The sequence below is a fragment of the Mobula hypostoma genome, assembly GCF_963921235.1.
Source record: "Mobula hypostoma chromosome 10 unlocalized genomic scaffold, sMobHyp1.1 SUPER_10_unloc_2, whole genome shotgun sequence".
NCBI lineage: Eukaryota > Metazoa > Chordata > Chondrichthyes > Myliobatiformes > Myliobatidae > Mobula > Mobula hypostoma.
The window spans coordinates 394,142-416,422 of NW_026948137.1; the positions used below are offsets into that span (position 1 = coordinate 394,142).

Here is a 22,281-nt window from a genome sequence, read left to right on the forward strand (position 1 = left end):
GATGAAAGCCTTTGTTAGGTGTTGACAGAAGAATAGATATTAGCCCTGGATGAACTCTAAAAGAATGGTCAAAGGCAGCAGCCAAGAAGTTGGATAAACTTTATCTTCTCTTGAAGAGGTTAGTGCTGCTCTTCCTCAGTTCTTGGCAAGGTACATGGATTTTAAATGACGTGGGGTCGCCCTTGAACGTCATGCCTCATGTGGTCATGAGAAGATGAGAAACAAAGACGTAAAAACCATAACATGAGATTAAAAACCTTCAATTGACTCAACAGACAACTTTTGGTTCAAATTTGATGTTTATTAATATATTTACATTTCATGGTGCATATAAAAACATGTCAGCTTAAACCATAACCAATAATTCACTTCACTGATACATGTGAAGAAGATGGAAACAGATGTAAGGAGCACATACTAGATCTGAAATAGATTCCTCTCAAAGGAAAATTCAGTTGATCCAGATACCCTCTGGGTTTGCTCCATTTACACTTACATTTGAATTATGGTCACTGTGTGTTGTAGATATTATATCAAGTATATGCAAACCAATTAAAACATGATAATTAATCAGTTCTGCATACCTTAGACTGATCTGCTGATGGTGTGTTGTACTGCCTAACCTGCTGTTTCACAGAAAAGTTTTGAATGGGACATTTTCATTGGATGTAAAAGATTCAAGGACAGATTTGAAGAAATGGGAATTCCTTCCCAGTGTGCCAATTAATACTTGTCCCACAATCAACTCACTAAGACAGACTAACAGGTCTTTGCCATCAATAGATTAGGTCCTGTCCAGTAACCAAACTTCAACATTAAGTAATTGCCTGTCAGTTGGCCAAATGGAATTCTGAGACTGAGGTGGCTTTTGTTACATTGAACATTAGAGCTGAATCTACTCGGAATTTCCAGACATGAAGTGATTGATTCAAGAAAAGTTTCAGCCAAAGTATAGAGTACCAAAGAAGATTTCATGTCAACCAGCTAATTTTCTTCAGTACTGGACCAGTGCTAGGCTGAGTACACGTTTGTACCTACATATTGTGACAGCTTAAAATAGATCAATGCATTGAATACTCCTAAAAAGATGAGGGAATAAGTTACTGGGAACACAACCATTTATTTACTTTCTCCAAATCATATCCCATCTTCAACTAGCCATTCCTTCAATGTTACAGGGTCAAAGCCCTGGAATTCACAGCCTAGCTTTAACAAATGGTTATCCATCTAGAACGACCACTTTGTATCTCTCCCCATGGATGCTGACTGATCTATTCAGTGATTTTTGTGTTTTATTCCTGGAATTCACAGCCCAACTACAGTTGATTTTCACCTTCACCAGAGGACTATTGAAGTCTTAGAAAAAGCTTACTACCACCATTTAGAGCAAATGAGGATGGACAATAAGTAATTCCCCTCCCATACTTGTCTTACATCCCATGAAAGAAAAAAAGAGGTCTTTGGCTAACACAGTCCATCCAATTTGAATATTTTTAATTGCATAGCCATTAGCTTTGTTGTTTAAATATTGATATTAACTTGGAGACTGAATACAGTCCAAGATTCAGCTATAAAAGCTCAAATTTGGACCCTGACCTCAGTGATTCCCAGCCTCAGCTGATCAGCTTGTTCATTGTTAAAGCTGATCAGTTTGCGCTATGCTGTGTTAGATAGCTGTACGTAAGGTTTAAATACAACATCATAAGTCACCTGGTAGCCATCATTGAAGACATACAGTTTGTGATCAGCGGGGTTGTAGCTAACACTCTGTAAGATCTCCATCACCTTATCCATCTTTACAGCAAGCGTACCTTCCTCACCAGTTCTGGTATCAAACGTATAGAAAATCTCCTCCACTCGTGTGCTCACTGGTCTAATCGCATACAGCACCCCACAGATCATAAAGGCATTGGTCACACCAGGTTTGAACTGTCTAGTGAACCATGTCCTCTCCACAGTGAAGGATGTTGTGTTAATTTTACTGATAACCATGTTCCCGGCATTTTCATCGGTAGAGTAAATGACCCACAGGCCAGTTTCATCCACAGCAAAGTCCATGTCCTGGTATTTAACACCTTGATATGAGAACCTATTATTGAAGACAGCATCAGTCAGGGTCACTCTCTGCACGGTCCCCGTGTCTACATTAACCCTGCACATGTCCCTAGTATTGTAACAGTTGTAATACAAGGTGTTATTGTACAAGACCATCCCGCTTCCCTGCCCTGTGTTTCCATAGTTGGGGTAACGTCCTGGAATCACAAGTGTTTTCTCAATTGGATTCCTGTAGAGCAGTAAATCGTCGTATGAAGAGTAGATCCGAAACTTGTCGAGCCTTTGTTCATTGACGAGTGGTGCTACCCAGTACAGCTGGTTTTTAGAGGGAAGGGGAGTGGGGTCTTTGCCCCACCCTCCAAACTTATAATTAAATCCCAGCCAGTTCAGCTGTGTCACGAAAGGCTCAGTCACATTGAGTATACCACCATGATTGCAGCTCCCTGGTGGAAAAGAATTTACAATTTAGTAGAGGTTTGGTGTCTGTATTTTCCAAATATAACTGAGTTATAGTATCAACAGGCCCTTCAGTCAGCCCTGCCCTTGCTGACCAGTAAGCACCAGCTAGACCATAAAGTAGCTGGACCATAAATAACTTTGAAATTTTGAAAATTTCAGTCTTTTCACTTTTAAAATTTAATCACCATACTAGTAATGAAAACAATGGAAGAACGCTGTTAAAAAAAAACTTTGTAAACCTCTATGCTGAAATTACACACTCCTACTCCCACTCCCACCTGTGACTGCGCCGTTACACCCAATATTGCACATCCTCCTGATAGCTATTCCAAAACAACTTGCATCCCAGATGTTCTATTATTCAACTCTCCTAATGTTTTGTTACCTTGTTACAAATAAATGATATAAAATATAATAATAATAACATACACAAATTAAATTGGAGTTTGAGTTGGACCTGGGCACACTTGACCATTTCCTGCCCTGCCATTTAATCTCAAAGACTGGTGAGCCTGATTGGAATACCATCAAATTTGAGTGGATGAACATTATGCAATGCTACAGGATTTGTTCCAATATTCAGGTGAGTGACATGACTGTGGTGCTAACATGCAAATGGAAAAGAACAAGCAAAGCATGTCTCAATCTTTCAGTCTTTCACTTGCTTCCAGAAACACCACACTGGATTCCACAAGCAGATCCAAGTTAAAGTTACTTTTAGAGTTTAGGAAGTGAAATAGACATCATCAAATGTCTATCTGTTATTGAAGTGGCTAGGATAGTATCTCCTATGCTAAAGAAGCATCAATATCCTTTGAAAGCAATGACATACATTATAAAGAAAGCAGAAAATGCTGGAAACATTCATCAGGTCAGGTAGAATCTGTGGACAGTAAAGCAAAATTTAATATTTCAGGATAAACATTGTTCCTCAAGGTGGCTGTTCTCTCTCCACAGATGCTGCCTGACCTACTGAACACTTCCCATATTTTCTGATTTGTTTCAGCTTTACATTGGCATGTAGTACATTATATATTTAGTGATGTCTTTACACAGTGTATAAATATCTATATTAAATGCTGCCTCAAGAAGGTGACATTTATCATCAAAGATTACCTGCCAATCAATCTTCCCACAGCTTCCATCCTTCATGCAAGAGTTACAGAAGCCAGGAGGAATTTTTTTAGCGAGAGAGTAGTGAATCTGTGGAATGCTATGCTACAGACTGTGGTAGAGGCCAAGTCCGTGGTTATATTTAAGGCGGAGGTTGATTGTTTCCTGATCGGTCAGGGCGTCAAAGGATATGGCAAGAAAGCAGGTGTAGGGGGTTGAGTGGGATCCAGGATCAGCCGTGATGGAATGGTGGAGTAGACTCGATAAGCTGAATGGCCTAAGTCTGTTTCTATGTCTTATGGTTTTAAGGTCTAAGTCCCACTCCACCAGGTTGAAGAACAGACACCTCCCTTCAATCACCTGCCTCTTAAACCAAGCATGGCAACATTATCACTACCTTGCATAACAATGGACATGTATTGCTTTATTATGTCCTTTCTTGTAAAAAAATGTGTATAATTTATGTTCATCATGTGAAATTTGCTTATCTGATGCTAGGTGCCTGTCATCTTGCTGCAAGTAAGTTTTCATTGCCCCTGTGCGTACATGTAGTTGTAAAGCTTCAGATTCAGGATCAAGTTGATTATCACTGGTATATGTCATGACATTTGTTGTTTTGTGGCAGCAGGGGACAGAGCAAGACATAAAAATTACCGTAAGTTTCAGAGAAAAAATAAATAGTGCAAATGGGAAATAACCATATGTTCATGAACTGTTCAGAAATCTGATTGTGGAGAGGAAGAAGCCGTTTCTAAAACACTGAGTGTAGCTCTTCAGGCTTCCCTGATGGTAGCTAAGAGAAGAGGGCATGTCCCACCTTGCGAAGGTCTTTTAAGATGGATGCCTAAGCTGATGTCTAAATTCACTTTTTAAACATAATATTCTTGTTTCACTGAGACACCTTGATTAATACTCACCATAGTCAATGGGTTGAGGAGTTGGGACTTGATGCTCTTCACAGTCACTAAGTCGTTTTCTCAGGGATGTAATTTCCCTGCGGATCGCCAGCACATTGAGCTTATCGTAAGATTCCAGCTCGTTTACTGTACGTGAAATATTCTCAATCTGGAATACACAGAGCAGTTAGACTGGGGTGACAAGGAGAGCATTTGGCCTGTTCCTACATCCAATGACATCATGGAAGACCTACCTATATTAACTCCATCCCCTCTCGTCCATTACACAATGCCTTTCCTCATCAAATATTAATCGACCTTGATTTTTCAACTTGAACCTCAGCTTCAGAGCAGAAAGTTCTAGATCTTTGTTTCTCCTTTATACAAACTTCTTCCTAATTCTCTAATTTTAGGATTATGTTTCCTTGACCTCAACTAGCCACCAAATTAACGGTTTCTCTTGATGAAACATAAACATTTGAAACAGAACACTGGAAAACACAAAACAGGCAGATAGGGTCATAAAGAGAGCTTTTGACATATTGGACTTAATAAATCAAAGTATTGACTACAGGAGATGGGATGTTACATTGAAATTAAATAAGACATTGGTGATGCTTCATTTGGCATAGTGTTTACAGTTCTGGTCAGCTATCTACAAGAAAGCTGTCAAAAAGATTGAAAAAATGAAGAGAAACTTAGAAGGATGTTGCCAAGACTTGAGGATCTGAGCTATGGGAAAAGTTGATAGGCAGGATTTTATTTCCTAAAGGATAGAAGAATGAGGAGAGATTTGATATGGTTTACAAAATTACAAGGAGCATAGATAGGATAAAAGCAAGCAGTCTTTTTCCACTGAGGTTAGGATGAAAGATGAAATGCTTCAGGGAAACTTCTCATGATTAGGTATTCAATGTTGCCTGCCTGCATTTGACTGGTATCTTCTTGCTACTGCCAATGGCAGAAGGAGTCAGAGTCTTGGGTCTCACGCTGCTGGGTGTGTGAGCGGCTGTTGCTCTGCAGCCATCGGGCTTCTGGACGGGCTCCACTCACCTCAGCACTGAAAGCTGTAGAATCCCTTTCAGGGACGCGGCGGTTCATGTGTCATCTGCATTCCCTTCTACTATTTGTGTGATTTGATCAAGGCGCTTCAGCACTGATCTGCTGATCTGACTCTGCAGCTGAGGCCTGCAACTATTGGGCTCCGGGCTTCACTCGCCTCAGCGACTCCGTGGCTGTGGCCTGTAACCATTGGGCCCCGGGCTTCACTCGCCTCAGCGACTCCGTGGCTGTGGCCTGTAACCATTGGGCCCCGGGCTTCACTCGCCTCAGCGACTCCGTGGCTGTGGCCTGTAACCATTGGGCCCCGGGCTTCACTCGCCTCAGCGACTCCGTGGCTGTGGCCTGTAACCATTGGGCCCCGGGCTTCACTCGCCTCAGCGACTCCGTGGCTGTGGCCTGTAACCATTGGGCTCCGGGCTTCACTCGCCTCAGCAACTCCATGGCTGTGGACTCACTTTCAGGGACCCTGCAGTTCAGTTCATACCCTGCATGCTCACGTCCAGGCTCTGCGCACTCACTTTTCGGGACTCTGCGGTTAATGCTATTTATTTGCTTTTTACTGTTTGCATAATTTCTTCTTTTTTTCATACTTTGATTGTTTCATGATCTTGTTGTGTGGGTTTTTATTTAAATGGGGTTTATTGTGTTTCTTTCTTTTGTGGCAGCCTGCAAGAAGATGAATCTCAGGGCTTTATACTGTATACATACAGACATCCCACCTCTCCCGGAAGTTCCGGGAGTCTCCCGCATATTAATAGTGGCTCCCTGATGCCTGCGTAGTATATACAATATCACAGAAATCAATTTTTTTGAGAGTGAGCGTGCGAGCGAGAGCAAGCAAGCAAGAGCATGCAAGTGAGAGCGCAAGAGAGCGTGCGAGTGAGAGAGAAAGCGAGAGCGCGCCATGGCAGAGTGTTCCAAAAAAAGAAAATATAAATCGTACGTCACCCCAGACTACCCTAAAGTGTACCCCTGCCTAATAGGGGTCAAAATAATGACAGTGTTGCTCGCCGCACTGTTTGCAACAGTGACTTTTCTATTGCCCATGGTGGGTTAAGACTGTAAAAGACATGTTGAGGTGAGTTTAACAAGGTGTCATTCGATCATCAGCATAGCTAACGTTATTTAAACTAGCTGGCCAGCTGCTAAGGAGCTACTCTATTGCAGACTTCCCACCTCTCCCGGAAGTCTCCCGCAAATTGATGGTGTTACCTCCCTGAAATGAGTTTTTGCAGGGTGGGATGTCTGTACATACTTTGATAATAAATGTACATTGAACTTTAACACTGCATTTGCCTTCCCAGCCAAAATATTTTGTAACTTCTTGCTATTACTACCAGAATGTGTGCCCCAGTTTCGCCTTTACATGTACCCACTGAAATGTTCATTATTCCACTTTTTGACAGCCTCAAGTTCCAGACTTCAATCACCATTTGATTAATTGCTCGCCAAGATTTTGGTACGAACTTGCCTTAACTAGCACACTGAAAAATAACATTTGCTGAACACGCAGCAAAGCTCTAATTCCACATCAAAGGCCTCTCTTCACCAAGTCATAGGCTCATACAGCACAGAAAGAGGCCTTTCAGCCCATTTGGTCTAAGCCTCATAAGATGCCCATCCAAATCCATTTGTCAGTATTTGGCTCATAACCTTCTAAACCTGATGTCCTGATGAAGGGCCTCAGCTCAAAATATTGGCTGTTTTCTCTTCTCCATAGATGCTGCCTGGTCTGCTGAGTTTTTCCAGCATTTTGTGTGTGTTGCTTGGATTTCCAGCATCTACAGACCTTCTGAACCTTTCTGGTCCAACTGCCTTTTAAAAGTTGCTGTTGTACCTGCCTCAACCACTTCCTCCGGCAGCTCATTCTATGTATACTCCATTTCTTGTGTAAAAAATGTTGCCCCTCTGCTTCTTATTATATCTATCCCCTCTCACCTTAAACATATGTCCTCCAGTTCTTGATTTCCCAACTCTGAGAAAAACCATGAATGCATTCACTCTTTTTATGTCTTTCAAGATTTCATATACCTCTCTAAGCTCGATCTTCAAGGTCCTATACTCCACGGATCAAAAGTCCCAGCCTGTCCAACCACTGCCTATAACTCAGGTCCTGGCAAACGCTTGCAAACCTGCCCTGCCCTCTTTGCATTTTAATACGATCTCATTATCTCTGTTTCTCTAGTGATTTATCATCCAAAATCCCCAACTGGGACAGGATGAAGAAACATAGTATAATAAAGTGAATGTTGTGTTTATCCTGTGATTGAGCTTTCTGACCTCTATGTAAAGTTGGTCGATGATGGTGTTGCTTCCATTGATCGTGACCTTCAGCTGATTGGTGAGTGACACCAGCTCTCGGATCTCCAGTTTAAGCAGCTCAAAGTCGAGCTGGGTGTAGGAGCCTCCTGTCTCGATTCTCTCCACTCGCCGGGTCAGGTTCAGCAGCTTTGCTGTGTGGACTGAGAGGGTCTGTGCGTATTGTTTCACCTGGATGGACACAGCAAACACACCTGGGTTACATCTGCCTCAGGATGCATAGGAACCGTGGAGACCTCACACCGCGGCCAGACAATCAACTCGAACCCATGCTATTATGGTATCCGAACAGTGACAGATTGAGAAGGGGAAGGTGCAGCAAGTCTTTCAAACATGATGAAGCATCACTCGAAGGAACCTTAACACAGCTTCAGTAGTAACAAGCAAAAAATCTGGAGGAAATCTGCAGGTCAGGGAGTATTCATGGAGGGAAACGGACAGTTGATATTTCAGTTTGAGATTGGAAGATGGAAGGGAGAAAACCAGTATTGAAAAGATGGAGGGTAGGAGAGGGTAGCAGGAAATAGGTGAGGAGAGGTGATAAAGCAGGTGGAGGAGGGCAGAGTGGTAATAGCACCAGAAGGGGTGAAAGGTGGAGGTGACAAAGGGTTGAAGATATTGGAATCTGATAGGAGAGGAAGGTGGAGCATGGAATAACAGGGAACCAGCGGGGGGTGCATGTGGATGACGTGCGGAGGAGAAGAGAAAAACAGGGTAATTAGGCTGGGGTGGGTATAGGAAGAACTGGGTAGATTGGGAGGAAAAAGACAAACATACAGAGGGAGAGCAGTTTAGCAGAAGCTGTGGAATTCAATGCTCGTGCCATTGGGGTGCAGACTACCCAGGTTTGGTAACAGTCAGCTTTCTTATTGAATGCAAAGGTTATTATTGGCTGTTTGGGTGTAGTTTTTATGTGGTTACCTAGTCTTTATTTTTAAAAGAGGACATTCAGGTAAAAGGCTTTTGTGATTGGGTATGAGACAATATTTCAAATTGCTTGTTCTGGAGAGACACTTTGCAGCTAAAGCATTTTTAAGAGGACTTGTAAAATCACCTTCTAGGTTAAAGCTGTTTCTTCATCTTACCTGCATTGGAAGTGGCAACTATCTTTGCATAGCTTCATATTCTACAGAAACATTCTATAGAGCAAGGGCTGGATCACCATACAGATGCCCCACACTGGTTGAACACAGAGAAACATAGTCATCTGATGTCATAACTCTAGGGCTAACATCATGACCCTGATGTCGTAACCCTGCATGCAGTGCTTGTCTGCCAAGGTTAGAGAGGGCACTCTGGGCTAGGTGCCTTGGACACCCTCTTTTATAAAACATGTAATCAGCACAGTGGCACAACTAGCAGAGCTGCTGACTTATGGTTCCGGTGAACTGGGTACGATCAGGTGAGCTCAGGTGGGGGCTATGCAGAGTTAGTACATTCTCTCCGTTACTGCTTGGTTTTCCCCCAGGTGCTCTGGTTTCCTCCCACATCCAAAAGACCTGTGGATGGATGGATAGTGTGCGGGTGGGTGGTAGAATGTGGAGGAGGATATATCTAAAATGGGAGATTAATAGTCAGCAAGGGCTCATTGGGCTGTAGGGTCTGTTTCTGTGCTGTATCCTTCCATGACTCTGGGTATAACAAAATTAGAGTACAGGAGGGTGTGTTCACCATGGGAAAAGAGTCATATTCGTAAGGCCAGTGATGTTGTGGGGATGGAACTGGACTCTCTGACGGTGGTGTCTGAAAAGAGGATGCTGTCCAAGTTGCTGTCCAAGTTGGACAATGTCTCCCATCCACTATATAATGTACTGGTTGGGCACAGGAGTACATTCAGCCAGAGACTCATTCCACCGAGATGCTACACAGAGCGTCATAGGAAGTCATTCCTGCCTGTGGCCATCAAACTTTACAACTCCTCCCTTGGAGGGTTAGACACCCTGAGCCAATAGGCTGGTCCTGGACTTATTTCCTGGCATAATTTGCATATTACTATTTAACTATTTATGGTGTTATTACTATTTATTATTTATGGTGCAACTGTAACGAAAACCAATTTCCCTCGGGATCAATAAAGTATCACCATGACTATGACTATATGGGGCTCATGGGCTGTGGTTTTGCCACCTCTGTTTGACTTTCAAAAGGAAAACAGGAAATGGCACAAAAAGAGAGCATGTTCTATCTCCCAGTTTCGGTTCCTCCGTGCCGAATGCAAGAATTCTTGCACAGGGAAATAATGACACCAACCATGCAGAAGCCAGGTGTACATTGGATAATGAACAGGCAGAAGGAGCCAATAGTTATAGTTAGCAAACTCTGTGCCTCAGATGATTGTTGTTTCAGGTCTGTCTTTGGAATTAACTACCGAGATACAGCAGAATTAGCTAAAGGGCTATGTACAGGCAGAAAGAATGAGTTTAGTAATTCAGTATCATATTGTGAGCAGAAGGTTGTGTTCCTGGGCTCTGCTGTGAGAAAAAGCTATTTTCTGATGTCTTAAGAACCGGTGAAGTTGAAGAACGGGTTGTGACGAGAATACACATAAAATTAAGATGTTTGCTGGCCTAGGTTAGCATCAGTGACATCAGCAAGTGGTCTGCCACCTGCCCTCAGGGGAAGGAGAGATAAGGAACAATGGAGCAGCGTCTGGAGATGTGTAATGAAGGGACGTGGGAGAGAGAGCTGTCTGGAGCGGCTCCCCCTTTGAACCCTGAACTGTTTGAAGTGATGGACAGGCGATACCCCAGCAGGGGGATAAAAAGGGACCGGTTCGCTAAGGCGACACACACGCCACCCGAGGTAACGAGACCCTGGAAGCGGTATGCCTCTCACGAGTCGGTGGGAAGTACCAGACAACGGCCAGGGTGGAAAGGTACGATCAGCGGGAACCCGGTGTGTGTCCGCCCTTGCCTGGGTGCCGGGTTCACTGCAGAGGATCGACCGCATCTGGAGGAGGGGTCACAGTCGGTGACCTCAGGTGACATCACCAAGGACCTGCCCAAAAGCTGCTTGTGAGCCATATCGTCGGTCTGTGAGTGAAGCCGTGTCTGAATGATCAGTTGTTCCTGTTCTCTCTCTCTTGCCCCCCGCCACGTTGTCCATCGCCATGGCAACGATTACTGCGAACTGAACTACTAAACTGGACTGAACTTTGAGTCACTTTGAAATTTGGTCATTTACCCCTAGACAACAATAGAGCTTGATTGATGCTGTTATCTTAATTCTGTGCACATGTGTGTTTATCATCGCTGAACTGTTGCATTTATTATCCTTTCGATTACTGTGTTGCTTGTTTCTTTAATAAAACTTTCTTAGTTCTAGTAATCCAGACTCCAACTGAGTGATCCATTTCTGCTGGTTTGGCAACCCAGTTACGGGGTACGTAACATAAGTGGGGGCTCGTCCAGGATTTTGAACGCTAAATTTGGGACGGAGTAAATTGATTGGGTTAAAATTCCTGAAAGAAAGAAAAGACAAACAGCAGAAATGGAGGCTGAGGAATTTATAAAGGCGTCGACCTTGGAGGCATTAGAGGATGCCAGGAAATCGGAATTGATAGCTGTGCCCAAACGGTTGAATCTTGCTAAGGTGAAGTCGACAATGAGGAGAGAGGAGATACACAGAGCTATTGTAGAGCACTATGTATCTAAAGGTGTGTTTCCCCAAGGTGAGCTGGGGGTGGTGTCTATTGAAAAACCTGCTGGAGACGCGGTACAGGAACAGCTTGAAAAACTGAGACTCGAGCACGAGTTCTGGGTACGGCAGTTAGAACACGAAGAGAAGGAGAGAGAGTTAGAAAGGCAAGAGAGAGAAAGACAGTTGGAGAGAGAAGAGAAAGAGAGGGACAGACAGTTGGAGAGAGAGGAGAAACAGAGGGAAAGGGAATTTGAGCTGGAGAAGTTAAAGATAAGGGCCGAGCAGGGGCTCGTGCCGAACCAAGGTAGAGGGTTCCGGGCGACCCAGGAGGTTAGGCTGGTTCCCCCATTTGACGATACCGACGTGGATCGGTACTTCCTCCACTTCGAAAAAGTGGCTATAAGTCAGGACTGGCCGAGGGATAAGTGGGTTGTTTTACTTCAGAGTGTATTGAAAGGGAAGGCCCAAGAAGCTTACTCCGCTTTGTCCGCGGAAGATGCCCAGAGGTATGAGGTGGTGAAAGAGGCCATCCTCAGGATTTATGAGTTGGTCCCGGAGGCATACCGGCAGAGGTTCCGGAATGCGAGGAAGCAGTGGGACCGCACGTATTTGGAGTTTGCCCATGAGATGCAGACATATTGTGAGCGTTGGTGCGCCTCTAAGGGGGTAGAGGGGGATTATGACAGACTGCTACAACTGATCCTGATTGAGCAGTTTAAAGGTTGTGTCCCTGAGGGTATGAGACCCTACCTCGATGAGAAAGAGGCAGCCACGATAGCCGCAACTGCTAAGTTAGCGGATGAGTATGCGTTGACGCATAAAATGACGTTTGCCCCGAGTAAAGGCTACCAGAAGGGTAGTCAGGACAGCGGGGATAGTCCGCCGGAAAAGTCAGAAAGTAAGCCGGGGACTAGTGAAAAGGATAAGGTAGACCGGGAGCAGTCTGGTAGGAAGTCTCCTGGGGTCGTCTGTTATAATTGTGGGAAAGCCGGACACTTTGCGTCCAGGTGCTTTGCCCCAAAGAAGGAGACGGGAAAAGGAAAAACGGCAATGTTGAATGGCTGTATCGAGCTGTTAAGCGAACCGCTAGGGAAGGACAGGTCTGAAAAAGTCCAGGAAGGGCGCGAGAGGTTTATCTCGGCCGGATTGGTGTCAGTGAAGGAGGGGTTAAAACCAGTTCCAGTGCGGATCTGGAGAGACACGGGAGCGTGTCAGTCACTAATACTGAAGAGTGTATTAGAGTTTAGCTCAGAGACCCGGACTGGGGAGGTAGAGGTCAAAGGTGTTGGGGAAGGGACAGAGTCAGTCCCTTTGCACCAGATACACTTACAAAGCAACCTGGTCTCTGGACTAGTCACGATCGGGGTGAGGTCCGAATTACCGATGAAAGACGTGGAAGTCTTGCTCGGTAATGACATCGCCGGAGGAATTGTGTTCCCACTCGTGAGACTGACAGGTCAGCCTGCCAGCATTGAGGCCCCACCCATGGACTCACAGGTTCATCACGGGCCCGCGATAGTGAATTTAGCTGAAACGTTTCTGCCAACCTTGTATGAGACGGGGTGTAGTGAGACAAGAGGTAGTGAGGGAGCTGGGACGGACGTAGCAGTAGCCAGGAAAGAATTTGTGCAGACGCAGGAGCGAGACGAGGGGCTGATGGTTTTGGCAGAGACAGCTCTCTCTGACACAGCTTTAACAAGGGAACTAGTAGGCTATTGTGCGGAGAACGAAGTGCTAAGGAAAAAAGGGAAATCAAGTACAGTATCCGCAGATGAGGAGTGGGTGGTGGTGCAAAAGAGTTACGGGGATGAGGTTTTTAACATGGCCCACGAGGTACCCCCCGGTGGACATTTTGCGGTGCTGGAGGAAACAGTTGGTGGAATCATGAAAGAGATTTACCGGCTGCCCAGGGGGAAAAATGTTATTGATCATGACCGACGCGAACTGAGACGGTCACCGGCTTTTGATATGCTAACAAACCCGGTCGGTGTTAGCGTGGAAATCAATGAAGCTAGGGGCCCCCTGATAAGAGAAAAAAACCATTTTGAAAAGATTAGTATGGGATCGATCAGATGGGAGAAGGCTATTGTTCTAGCCAGGTCTACTGATAAAGTCTCTCCCTTAATCCCCGAACAAAGCGAATCTTTAGAAGAAGTAATTAAACGACTCGCACCCGTGTGTTTGATTGTCCCGAGGCAATGCAAAGAACTGGGACATTGGGTGATGTCTGTTACAATAGGTCAGCCTAGCAAACAACACGCATATATAATGAGTAATTCAGTGACTAAAGGGCTGATGAACACAGAGGTGTGTATTGGCAATTTAATACGGCTGTCTGAAGCCAGCTTGATAGTGAACCTTGAAAAAAGTGAATTCGGCCACATGATGGTCACTTACCTGGGAATTGTGGTGACACAGGGGCAGCTGGCAGCGATGCAAGCTACAGTGCAGGCTATCGCTGACCTTCCAACCCCGACAGACAAGAGGGCCCTCAGAAGGCTCTTGGAGATGGTGGGGTACTGCAGGAAGTTTTGCAATAACTCTGCGGTCAATACCCGTCCCCCTCCTACTAAGCCCTTGCGAGAGAAAACTGAGTCAGAATGGGACGACCCTTGTTATTGTGGTCCGGGAAAAAGCCAAATGAGAGGTTACATTGATCGCAATTCATCAGTGTTTTTGGCCACTATGAAGTTTGCTGAGTTGGAGCCTGGTCTAAGGGATTATTAATAACACGTGTAAAAGGAACAGAAAATGTGATGACTGTCTGTCAAGGTGTTGACAGCTTCAAACTCGCTGTGTTAGCCAAATAGCTGATAAAGATGTATATTTGTGTATGTATCAAATAATGTATTCATGTTTGTAATTTTTACCTCCCGGTAAAAATCCTTAAAGGGGGGGAAGTGTGACGAGAATACACATAAAGTTAAGATGTTTGCTGGCCTAGGTTAGCATCAGTGACATCAGCAAGTGGTCTGCCACCTGCCCTCAGGGGAAGGAGAGATAAGGAACAATGGAGCAGCGTCTGGAGATGTGTAATGAAGGGACGTGGGAGAGAGAGCTGTCTGGAGCGGCTCCCCCTTTGAACCCTGAACTGTTTGAAGTGATGGACAGGCGATACCCCAGCAGGGGGATAAAAAGGGACCGGTTCGCTAAGGCGACACACACGCCACCCGAGGTAACGAGACCCTGGAAGCGGTATGCCTCTCACGAGTCGGTGGGAAGTACCAGACAACGGCCAGGGTGGAAAGGTACGATCAGCGGGAACCCAGTGTGTGTCCGCCCTTGCCTGGGCGCCGGGTTCACTGCAGAGGATCGACCGCATCTGGAGGAGGGGTCACAGTCGGTGACCTCAGGTGACATCACCAAGGACCTGCCCAAAAGCTGCTTGTGAGCCATATCGTCGGTCTGTGAGTGAAGCCGTGTCTGAATGATCAGTTGTTCCTGTTCTCTCTCTCTCCCCCTACGTTGTCCATCGCCATGGCAACGATTACTGCGAACTGAACTACTAAACTGGACTGAACTTTGAGTCACTTTGAAATTTGGTCATTTACCCCTAGACAATGATAGAGCTTGATTGATGCTGTTATCTTAATTCTGTGCACATGTGTGTTTATCATCGCTGAACTGTTGCATTTATTATCCTTTCGATTACTGTGTTGCTTGTTTCTTTAATAAAACTTTCTTAGTTCTAGTAATCCAGACTCCAAATGAGTGATCCATTTCTGCTGGTTTGGCAACCCAGTTACGGGGTACGTAACAGGGTACTGTGAAGTACAATTCTGAATGGCTTGTAAAAATGTTTCAGGGGGTTTGGAAGATAGATTAGAAACCAAAGACAGTCTCTGATTATCTACACTGGATATCAATTATCATATATTGCTTCATCTATTCCATCATTATACCTTTCACACTTACACAATGTGTTGTTTTGTACCATTAAAAGCTGTGTAGCCTTTCAGCATTAACTGTTCTGAATGATAAATACAGAATCCATATCACTTCACAGTTATTCATTTCATAATTTCAACCAAATTTTCCCATTGATACACCTCTTCACATTACTGATTAATTTCTCTTGTTGATAATTGCCCCATCCTTATCACCAATCAATCTCCCCCTTGGACAATTACTCAATAGTATTATTTCTCTCAGCACATTAGTGTCATGGCATTAAGGGATAGTCAATGCTGATCAGAATTGTCTCTCCTTTGGTCAGACTCTGTATCATTGTAACAGTTAAATCTCCATCACAACAGTTTTAATGAAATTGGAGACTACCAGGAAATGCTTACCTTGTTGATTTCTTGTTGCACACTGATATTGAGCCGCCATGATGTTCTTTCCAAATACTCCATTCTTTGCACTGGGAACGTGTTGTCGGGCAAAATCACAGAACATTCGCAGATTCCATCACTGTTGACTGTTCCACTGGCATTCTGACCAGACTGTAACCATAGGAACTGGGATTAATTTCTCATTCAGAACAGTAACAGCCTCCCCTGAGCCAATGTCATTAAACAAGGCATCATTAAAATGACTAGGGTGTTATAAAGGTTCGCAAGGATGCTACCAGGACTGCAGGGTTTGAGTTACAAGCAGAGAATGGATAAACTGGGACTTTTTACCCTGGAGTGAGGAGGGTTAGGTGTGACCTTACAGAGATGCATAAAATCATGAGCGATGTAGAACAGTTTTTCTCTCAGGATAAGGGAGTGCAAAACTGGAGGACATAAGGTTAAGGTGAGATTTGAAAAAGACCTGAGGAGGAAGTTTTTCACAGAGAAGATGGACAGTATATGGAACAAGGTGCCAAATGAAGCTGTGGAGGTGTGTACAAGTACAATATTTAAAAGAAATTTAGGCAGGTACATGAACAGAAAAAGGTTTAAATGGAAATGGGACAAGCTTGGATACACATTATGGTGAAATGGCAGAAGGATAGGTTTCTGTGCTGTTTAAATTCATGATCCTGTGAATGAACATCACTTCTTCACCTCTAACATAACTCAGACATCCCATCCACAATCTATTACCCACCTAGTCTATGGCCCATGTGATTTATTACACCCAACCACTTTACACACACCCATCAGAAGCCCTTCTATTGTACACCCACCCAAATGAAAACCATTTCTCAATTTTCCTTCACAGTGAATGTTGGGTGATCAATCACTATTTTTCTGCCCATTAGATGTGAGGGTTATTTCTTCCATGCTCCCAGGCCCCTCTATGCCACTGTGTGATTCACAGGTCATTCAGCCCATCGATTCTGTTGAAACACATCCACCTCAGTCTGATAGGCGATTCTGAATCAAAAACAAATTGAAATCTCTCTCTTAGCAGTAGAAACAACCCCTCACATCGAATGCATTGAATTCTTTGCATTCTTCAGCACCTTATTCAGATGAAGTAAAACAAATCATAAAGCAAAAGCAACTGCAGATGCTGGAAATTTGAAATAAAAACAGAAAATGCTGGAAACACTCAACAGGTCTGGTAGCATCTGAGGAGAGAAAAAAACTAAGCTAACATTTCAGGTCAAAAATGGCTTCTGTCTGAGGCTTCCGTTCAGTTGATGATCTTAGATAGTGTTGCTGCCAACTGTTCATTGAGGTTCTGTTGTCACTCTGTTTAAACATCGATAGTTGTGACCATTACTTGCGATTCTGGTGAAAGAGGGAATCACTGTGACTAAATCAGAGAATTGTTGGTTAGATTATAATCTCTTTCCTGCTGACCCTTAGTGAGGCACAGGGGTGTCTGGAGAGAATGTTTCAGGTGCTACACACACAACCCTCAAAGGGTGGTGGAGGTGAGTTGAGACAGAGTTAAAAGCTCATCCAAGTACACAAACAGACCAAGATACTAATAGAAAATGCAGGAACCACTCAGCCGGTCAGGTAGTGTCTGTGGAGAGAGAAATGGTTAGCGATTGTGGTCTGTTATCCTTCATCAGAACTGGGAAAGAGAGTGAAAAATTAACCTTCTGCACCGCAGGAAATGTAAAGCTGAGGGAATAGGGAATATCTCTGACAGGGCAGGGCTAAATAAATAGAGTAGCTGTTAGCATAAGATTCTGATTTTTTTTTACTGCATTGCTAATAGTGGCTGTAGGGTCTATGCCCTGCAGGGATAGACAGCAATGTCAGGCTTGCTGGTCATGTCCCACACTGCTATTCTGTAGGATAAATGTCGGTGGGACTGCAGGGCAAGCAGCTTTTCTTTCCCAAGCAGAAGAGGGCCTGCACCCTGTGAAACACTGAGCAACAAGATCATACAGACTCACACCACCTAGAACAGAAATGACCAGCACGCACGCTGGAAAAATGAACTTACAGAAGGCAGGACAGCAATTGCGAGCAGCAGGAGGAGAAGCATTGTTCTTCAGTCTTGAACCCTGATGCACCTGGGCTTTCAGAAAGGGTTTAAATAGCCATCTCACTCGAAACTCCTCCTCAAATCCAGAGATACATTCCTTTGAGATCAAATCAAACGAAGGTCTTTCCAGAAACAATATTCAAATTGCCGGGAATTACCTTGCTTATGTTGTCAAATGTTGCAACAGAGAATGAATGATTCTGTACATGTTGGCTGGCCACCAGTTCCCTTGACTTTGCAATCATCAGTTTGAAAACAGACAGGCTTTGATTTAACTATTACCACTTCTCTTCATTTTTGAGGGTTGTTTCGGCCACGGATAAGACCACCAATGTCACCTTGCTTATTTGGGGTCTCATAGGGTAATAGAGTAATATAGTATTGAAATAGGCTCTCCATGCCGAAACCATTTAAACTGCCTACTCCCATTGACCTGCATTTGGGACCACAGCCCTCCATACCCTACCATCCGTATACCTATCCAAACTTCTCTTAAATTTTGAAATTGAGCTCGGATGGACCACTTGTGCTGGCAGCTGATTACACACTCTCAAGACCCTCTGAGTGAAGAAGTTTCCCCTCATCTTCCCCTTGAACTTTTCACCTTTCAGCTTTAAGCCATGACCTCTGGTTGTAGTCCCACCCAACCTCAGTGGATAAAACCTGCTTGCACTTACCCTGTCTATACGCCTCATAATTTTGTATATCTCTGTCAAATCTCCCCTCAATCTTCTAAGTCATAAAGAATACAATCCTAACCTATTCAATTTTTCCTAATAACTCAGGTCCTCCAGACCCAGCAAAATGCTTGTAAATTTTCTCTGCACTCTTTCACCCCTTGTTTACAGCTTCCCTGTAGGTTGGTGACCAAAATGGCACACAATACTCCAAATTAGGCCTCACCAACCTCTTATACAGCTTCAACATAATATCTAATCTTCTGTACTCAGTACATTGATTTATAAAGGACAATGTGCCAAAAGCATTCAATATAACCCTATCTACCTGTGATGCCACTGCCAGTGAATTATGTACCTGTATTCCCAGATCCCTTTGTTCTACCACACTCCTCAATGCCCTACCATTCACTGTGTAAGTCCTACTCTGGCTGGTCCTACTGAAGTGCAAAACCTTGCACTTGTCTGCATTAAATTCCATCTGCCATTTTTCAGTCCATTTTTCCAGCTGGTGAAGATCTCTCTGCAAGCCATGATAGTCTTCCTCACTGTCCACTACACCCCCAATCTTGGTGTCATCTACAAATTTGCTGATCCAGTTAACCTCATTAACATCCAGATCATTGATATAGATGACAAACAACAACGGACCCAGCACTCATCCCTGCGGTGCACTACTAGTCACAGGCCTCTAGTCAGAGAGGCAACTATCTACTACCACACTCTGATTTCTCCCACAAAGTCAATGTCTAATCCAATAGTTAGCTGTGTGACTTCATCTTCTTGACCAGCCTCCCATATGGGACCTTGTCAAATGACTTACTAAAGTCCATGTCGACAATATCCACTGCCTTGCCTTCATCTACTTTCCTGGTAACTTGCTCGAAAAGCTTGATAAGATTGGTTAGACATGATCTATCACACACAAAGCCATGCTAGCTATCATTAATCAGTCCATGCCTATCCAAATTTTTATATATTTGGTTCCTTAGAATACTTTCACTAACTTTCCCACAACTGATGTCAGACTCACCAGCCTATAATTCCCAGCTTTATGTTTGGAGCCTTTTTTAAAAAACTGAACAACATTAACTATCTTCTGAACCTCCGGTACCACTCCTCTCACTATGGATGATCTAAATATCTCTGTTAGGGCCCTGGAAGTGTCTGCACTTGTCTCCTGTAGGGTCCAGGCAAACACCTTGTCAGGCCCTGGGGATTTATTCACTCTGATTTGCCTCAAGGTAGCAAACACCTCCTCCTCTGTAATCTGTACAGGGTCCATGAAGTTGATGCCATTTTCCCTCACTTCTATAGAATTTTAGATAGATAAATCTTTCACCCATCACCTTAAACCCATACCTTCTAGTTTTTAGCTCACCTTCCTTGGAAAAAAGACTCAGTGTGTCCTCCCCGTCTTTGCCCTTTAATGTTTTATAAACCTCTATACGACCACCCCTCAGCATCATACAAAAACTAAATACCCGACTTGCCCAGCCTCTCGCTGTAACTGGGCTCTCATGTCCTGACAGCATCCTCATAAATTCTCTCTGCACTCTATCCAGTTTATGATGTCTCCTACCTCAGGGTGTGCAAAATCGTACACAGTACTGCAAGTGTGGTCTCACCAATGTCTTGTGTGTCCACACTTAATCAGCCTTTAGTACCCTCTCAATACATCTCTTACAGCCGGTAATATGTGGTCATTCCTGGAGGTGGAGAGGCAATATCAAGAACCCAAATATTAATATCTGAATCATCAGTTTTCCTTTTATGTGATGGTCTTTGAGTGGTTATTAATCCAGGGTGTCAAACATTGGCTGTGGCATACACACAAACTGCTGGAGGAACTCAGCAAGTCAGGCAGCAGGTCTTGGCCAGAAACATCATCTGTTTATTTCCCTCTAGAGATACGACTCCTATATCATTTTGTGTATTTTTCTCTAGATTTCCAGCATCTGCTGACTCTCCTGTGTTTATAAACATTGGCTGTAAGATCTTTTCGATTGACTTAGGAGGACAGGCGGGGCTTTTGTTTAATGTCTCATGGAAAGATGGTTTTCACAATAAGGCAATATCCCTTCAGTGCTGCACGAAGTGTACTTGCCTGGAATGGGAACAAGTCCTAAAATATTTTGACTCAAGATGCCAGGGTGACTGATCTACCCACTACTGTGTCGTCACTAATGTTGAAAGTGGTGGGCGAGGGAATGTCTTGGGTTATCCTGATGTTGGAAATAATCCAATATCTCTGGTTGTCAGGTTAAGCACTGACCTTTCAGTTGGTTGCCTCCCGAGTTACAGTATCATGGCTATTCAGCCCAGTGAGTCAATGCTCCCAATAGAGCGTATCATTCAGTCCTATCGCCCCATTTGGGATTAGCATGAAGAGGCACTATTGTTGGCAGAGAAACTGTTCAAGTTTGAGCTTATTGTCATGGGCAGTCATATCCAGGGTATAAACATAGAAACATAGAAACATAGAAAATAGGTGCAGGAGTAGGCCATTCGGCCCTTCGAGCCTGCACCGCCATTTATTATGATCATGGCTGATCATCCAACTCAGAACCCCGCCCCAGCCTTCCCTCCATACCCCCTGATCCCCGCAGCCACAAGGGCCATATCTAACTCCCTCTTAAATATAGCCAATGAACTGGCCTCAACTGTTTCCTGTGGCAGAAAATTCCACAGATTCACCACTCTCTGTGTGAAGAAGTTTTTCCTAATCTCGGTCCTAAAAGGCTTCCCCTTTATCCTCAAACTGTGACCCCTTGTTCTGGACTTCCCCAACATCGGGAACAATCTTCCTGCATCTAGCCTGTCCAATCCCTTTAGGATTTTATATGTTTCAATCAGATCCCTCCTCAATCTTCTAAATTCCAACGAGTACAAGCCCAGTTCATCCAGTCTTTCTTCATATGAAAGTCCTGCCATTCCAGGAATCAATCTGGTGAACCTTCTTTGTACTCCCTCTATGGCAGGGATGTCTTTCCTCAGATTAGGGGACCAAAACTGCACACAATACTCCAGGTGTGGTCTCACCAAGGCCTTGTACAACTGCAGTAGTACCTCCCTGCTCCTGTACTCAAATCCTCTTGCTATAAATGCCAGCATACCATTCGCCTTTTTCACCGCCTGCTGTACCTGCATGCCCACTTTCAATGACTGGTGTATAATGACACCCAGGTCTCGTTGCACCTCCCCTTCTCCTAATCGGCCACCATTCAGATAATAATCTGTTTCCCTATTTTTGCCATCAAAGTGGATAACTTCACATTTATCCACATTAAATTGCATCTGCCATGTATTTGCCCACTCACCCAACCTATCCAAGTCACTCTGCATCCTCTTAGCATCCTCCTCACAGCTAACACTGCCACCCAGCTTCGTGTCATCCGCAAACTTGGAGATGCTGCATTTAATTCCCTCATCCAAGTCATCAATATATATTGTAAACAACTGGGGTCCCAGCACTGAGCCTTGCAGTACCATGAAAATTAAAATCATGACAAACATAAATTAACATATCCTAGAATTAACATAAATTATACATAACCTGCATAACAAAATAAATATAAATATAAATATAAACAAGGCAATAGTTAGTTGAGAGAAACATAGTCTGAGGTAGAATTAGGGCTTTTCAGGTCATTTCAAGATGAGAGCAGGTATGTTAAACTTAA

At 44.0% G+C, this 22,281-nt stretch overlaps 1 protein-coding gene across 2 annotated transcripts; it reads right to left on the bottom strand.

Annotated features, from left to right (window-relative positions):
* Positions 1-287: 287 nt before the first annotated feature.
* LOC134341242 (olfactomedin-4-like) lies at positions 288-18,052 on the bottom strand. Of its 2 annotated transcripts, none has more exons than XM_063039091.1 (5): positions 17,880-18,052; positions 15,836-15,988; positions 7,866-8,075; positions 4,545-4,692; positions 288-2,498 (listed from the first exon to the last, which is right to left on the bottom strand). In XM_063039091.1, exons 1-5 carry the CDS (start codon positions 17,919-17,921, stop codon positions 1,657-1,659), a joined length of 1,395 nt encoding a protein of 464 aa, XP_062895161.1. In that variant the 5' UTR covers positions 17,922-18,052; the 3' UTR covers positions 288-1,656. The 2 variants fall into 2 exon arrangements, with proteins under 2 accessions (XP_062895161.1, XP_062895162.1); XM_063039092.1 differs by lacking the exon at positions 17,880-18,052 and adding an exon at positions 16,660-16,689.
* Positions 18,053-22,281: the final 4,229 nt, after the last annotated feature.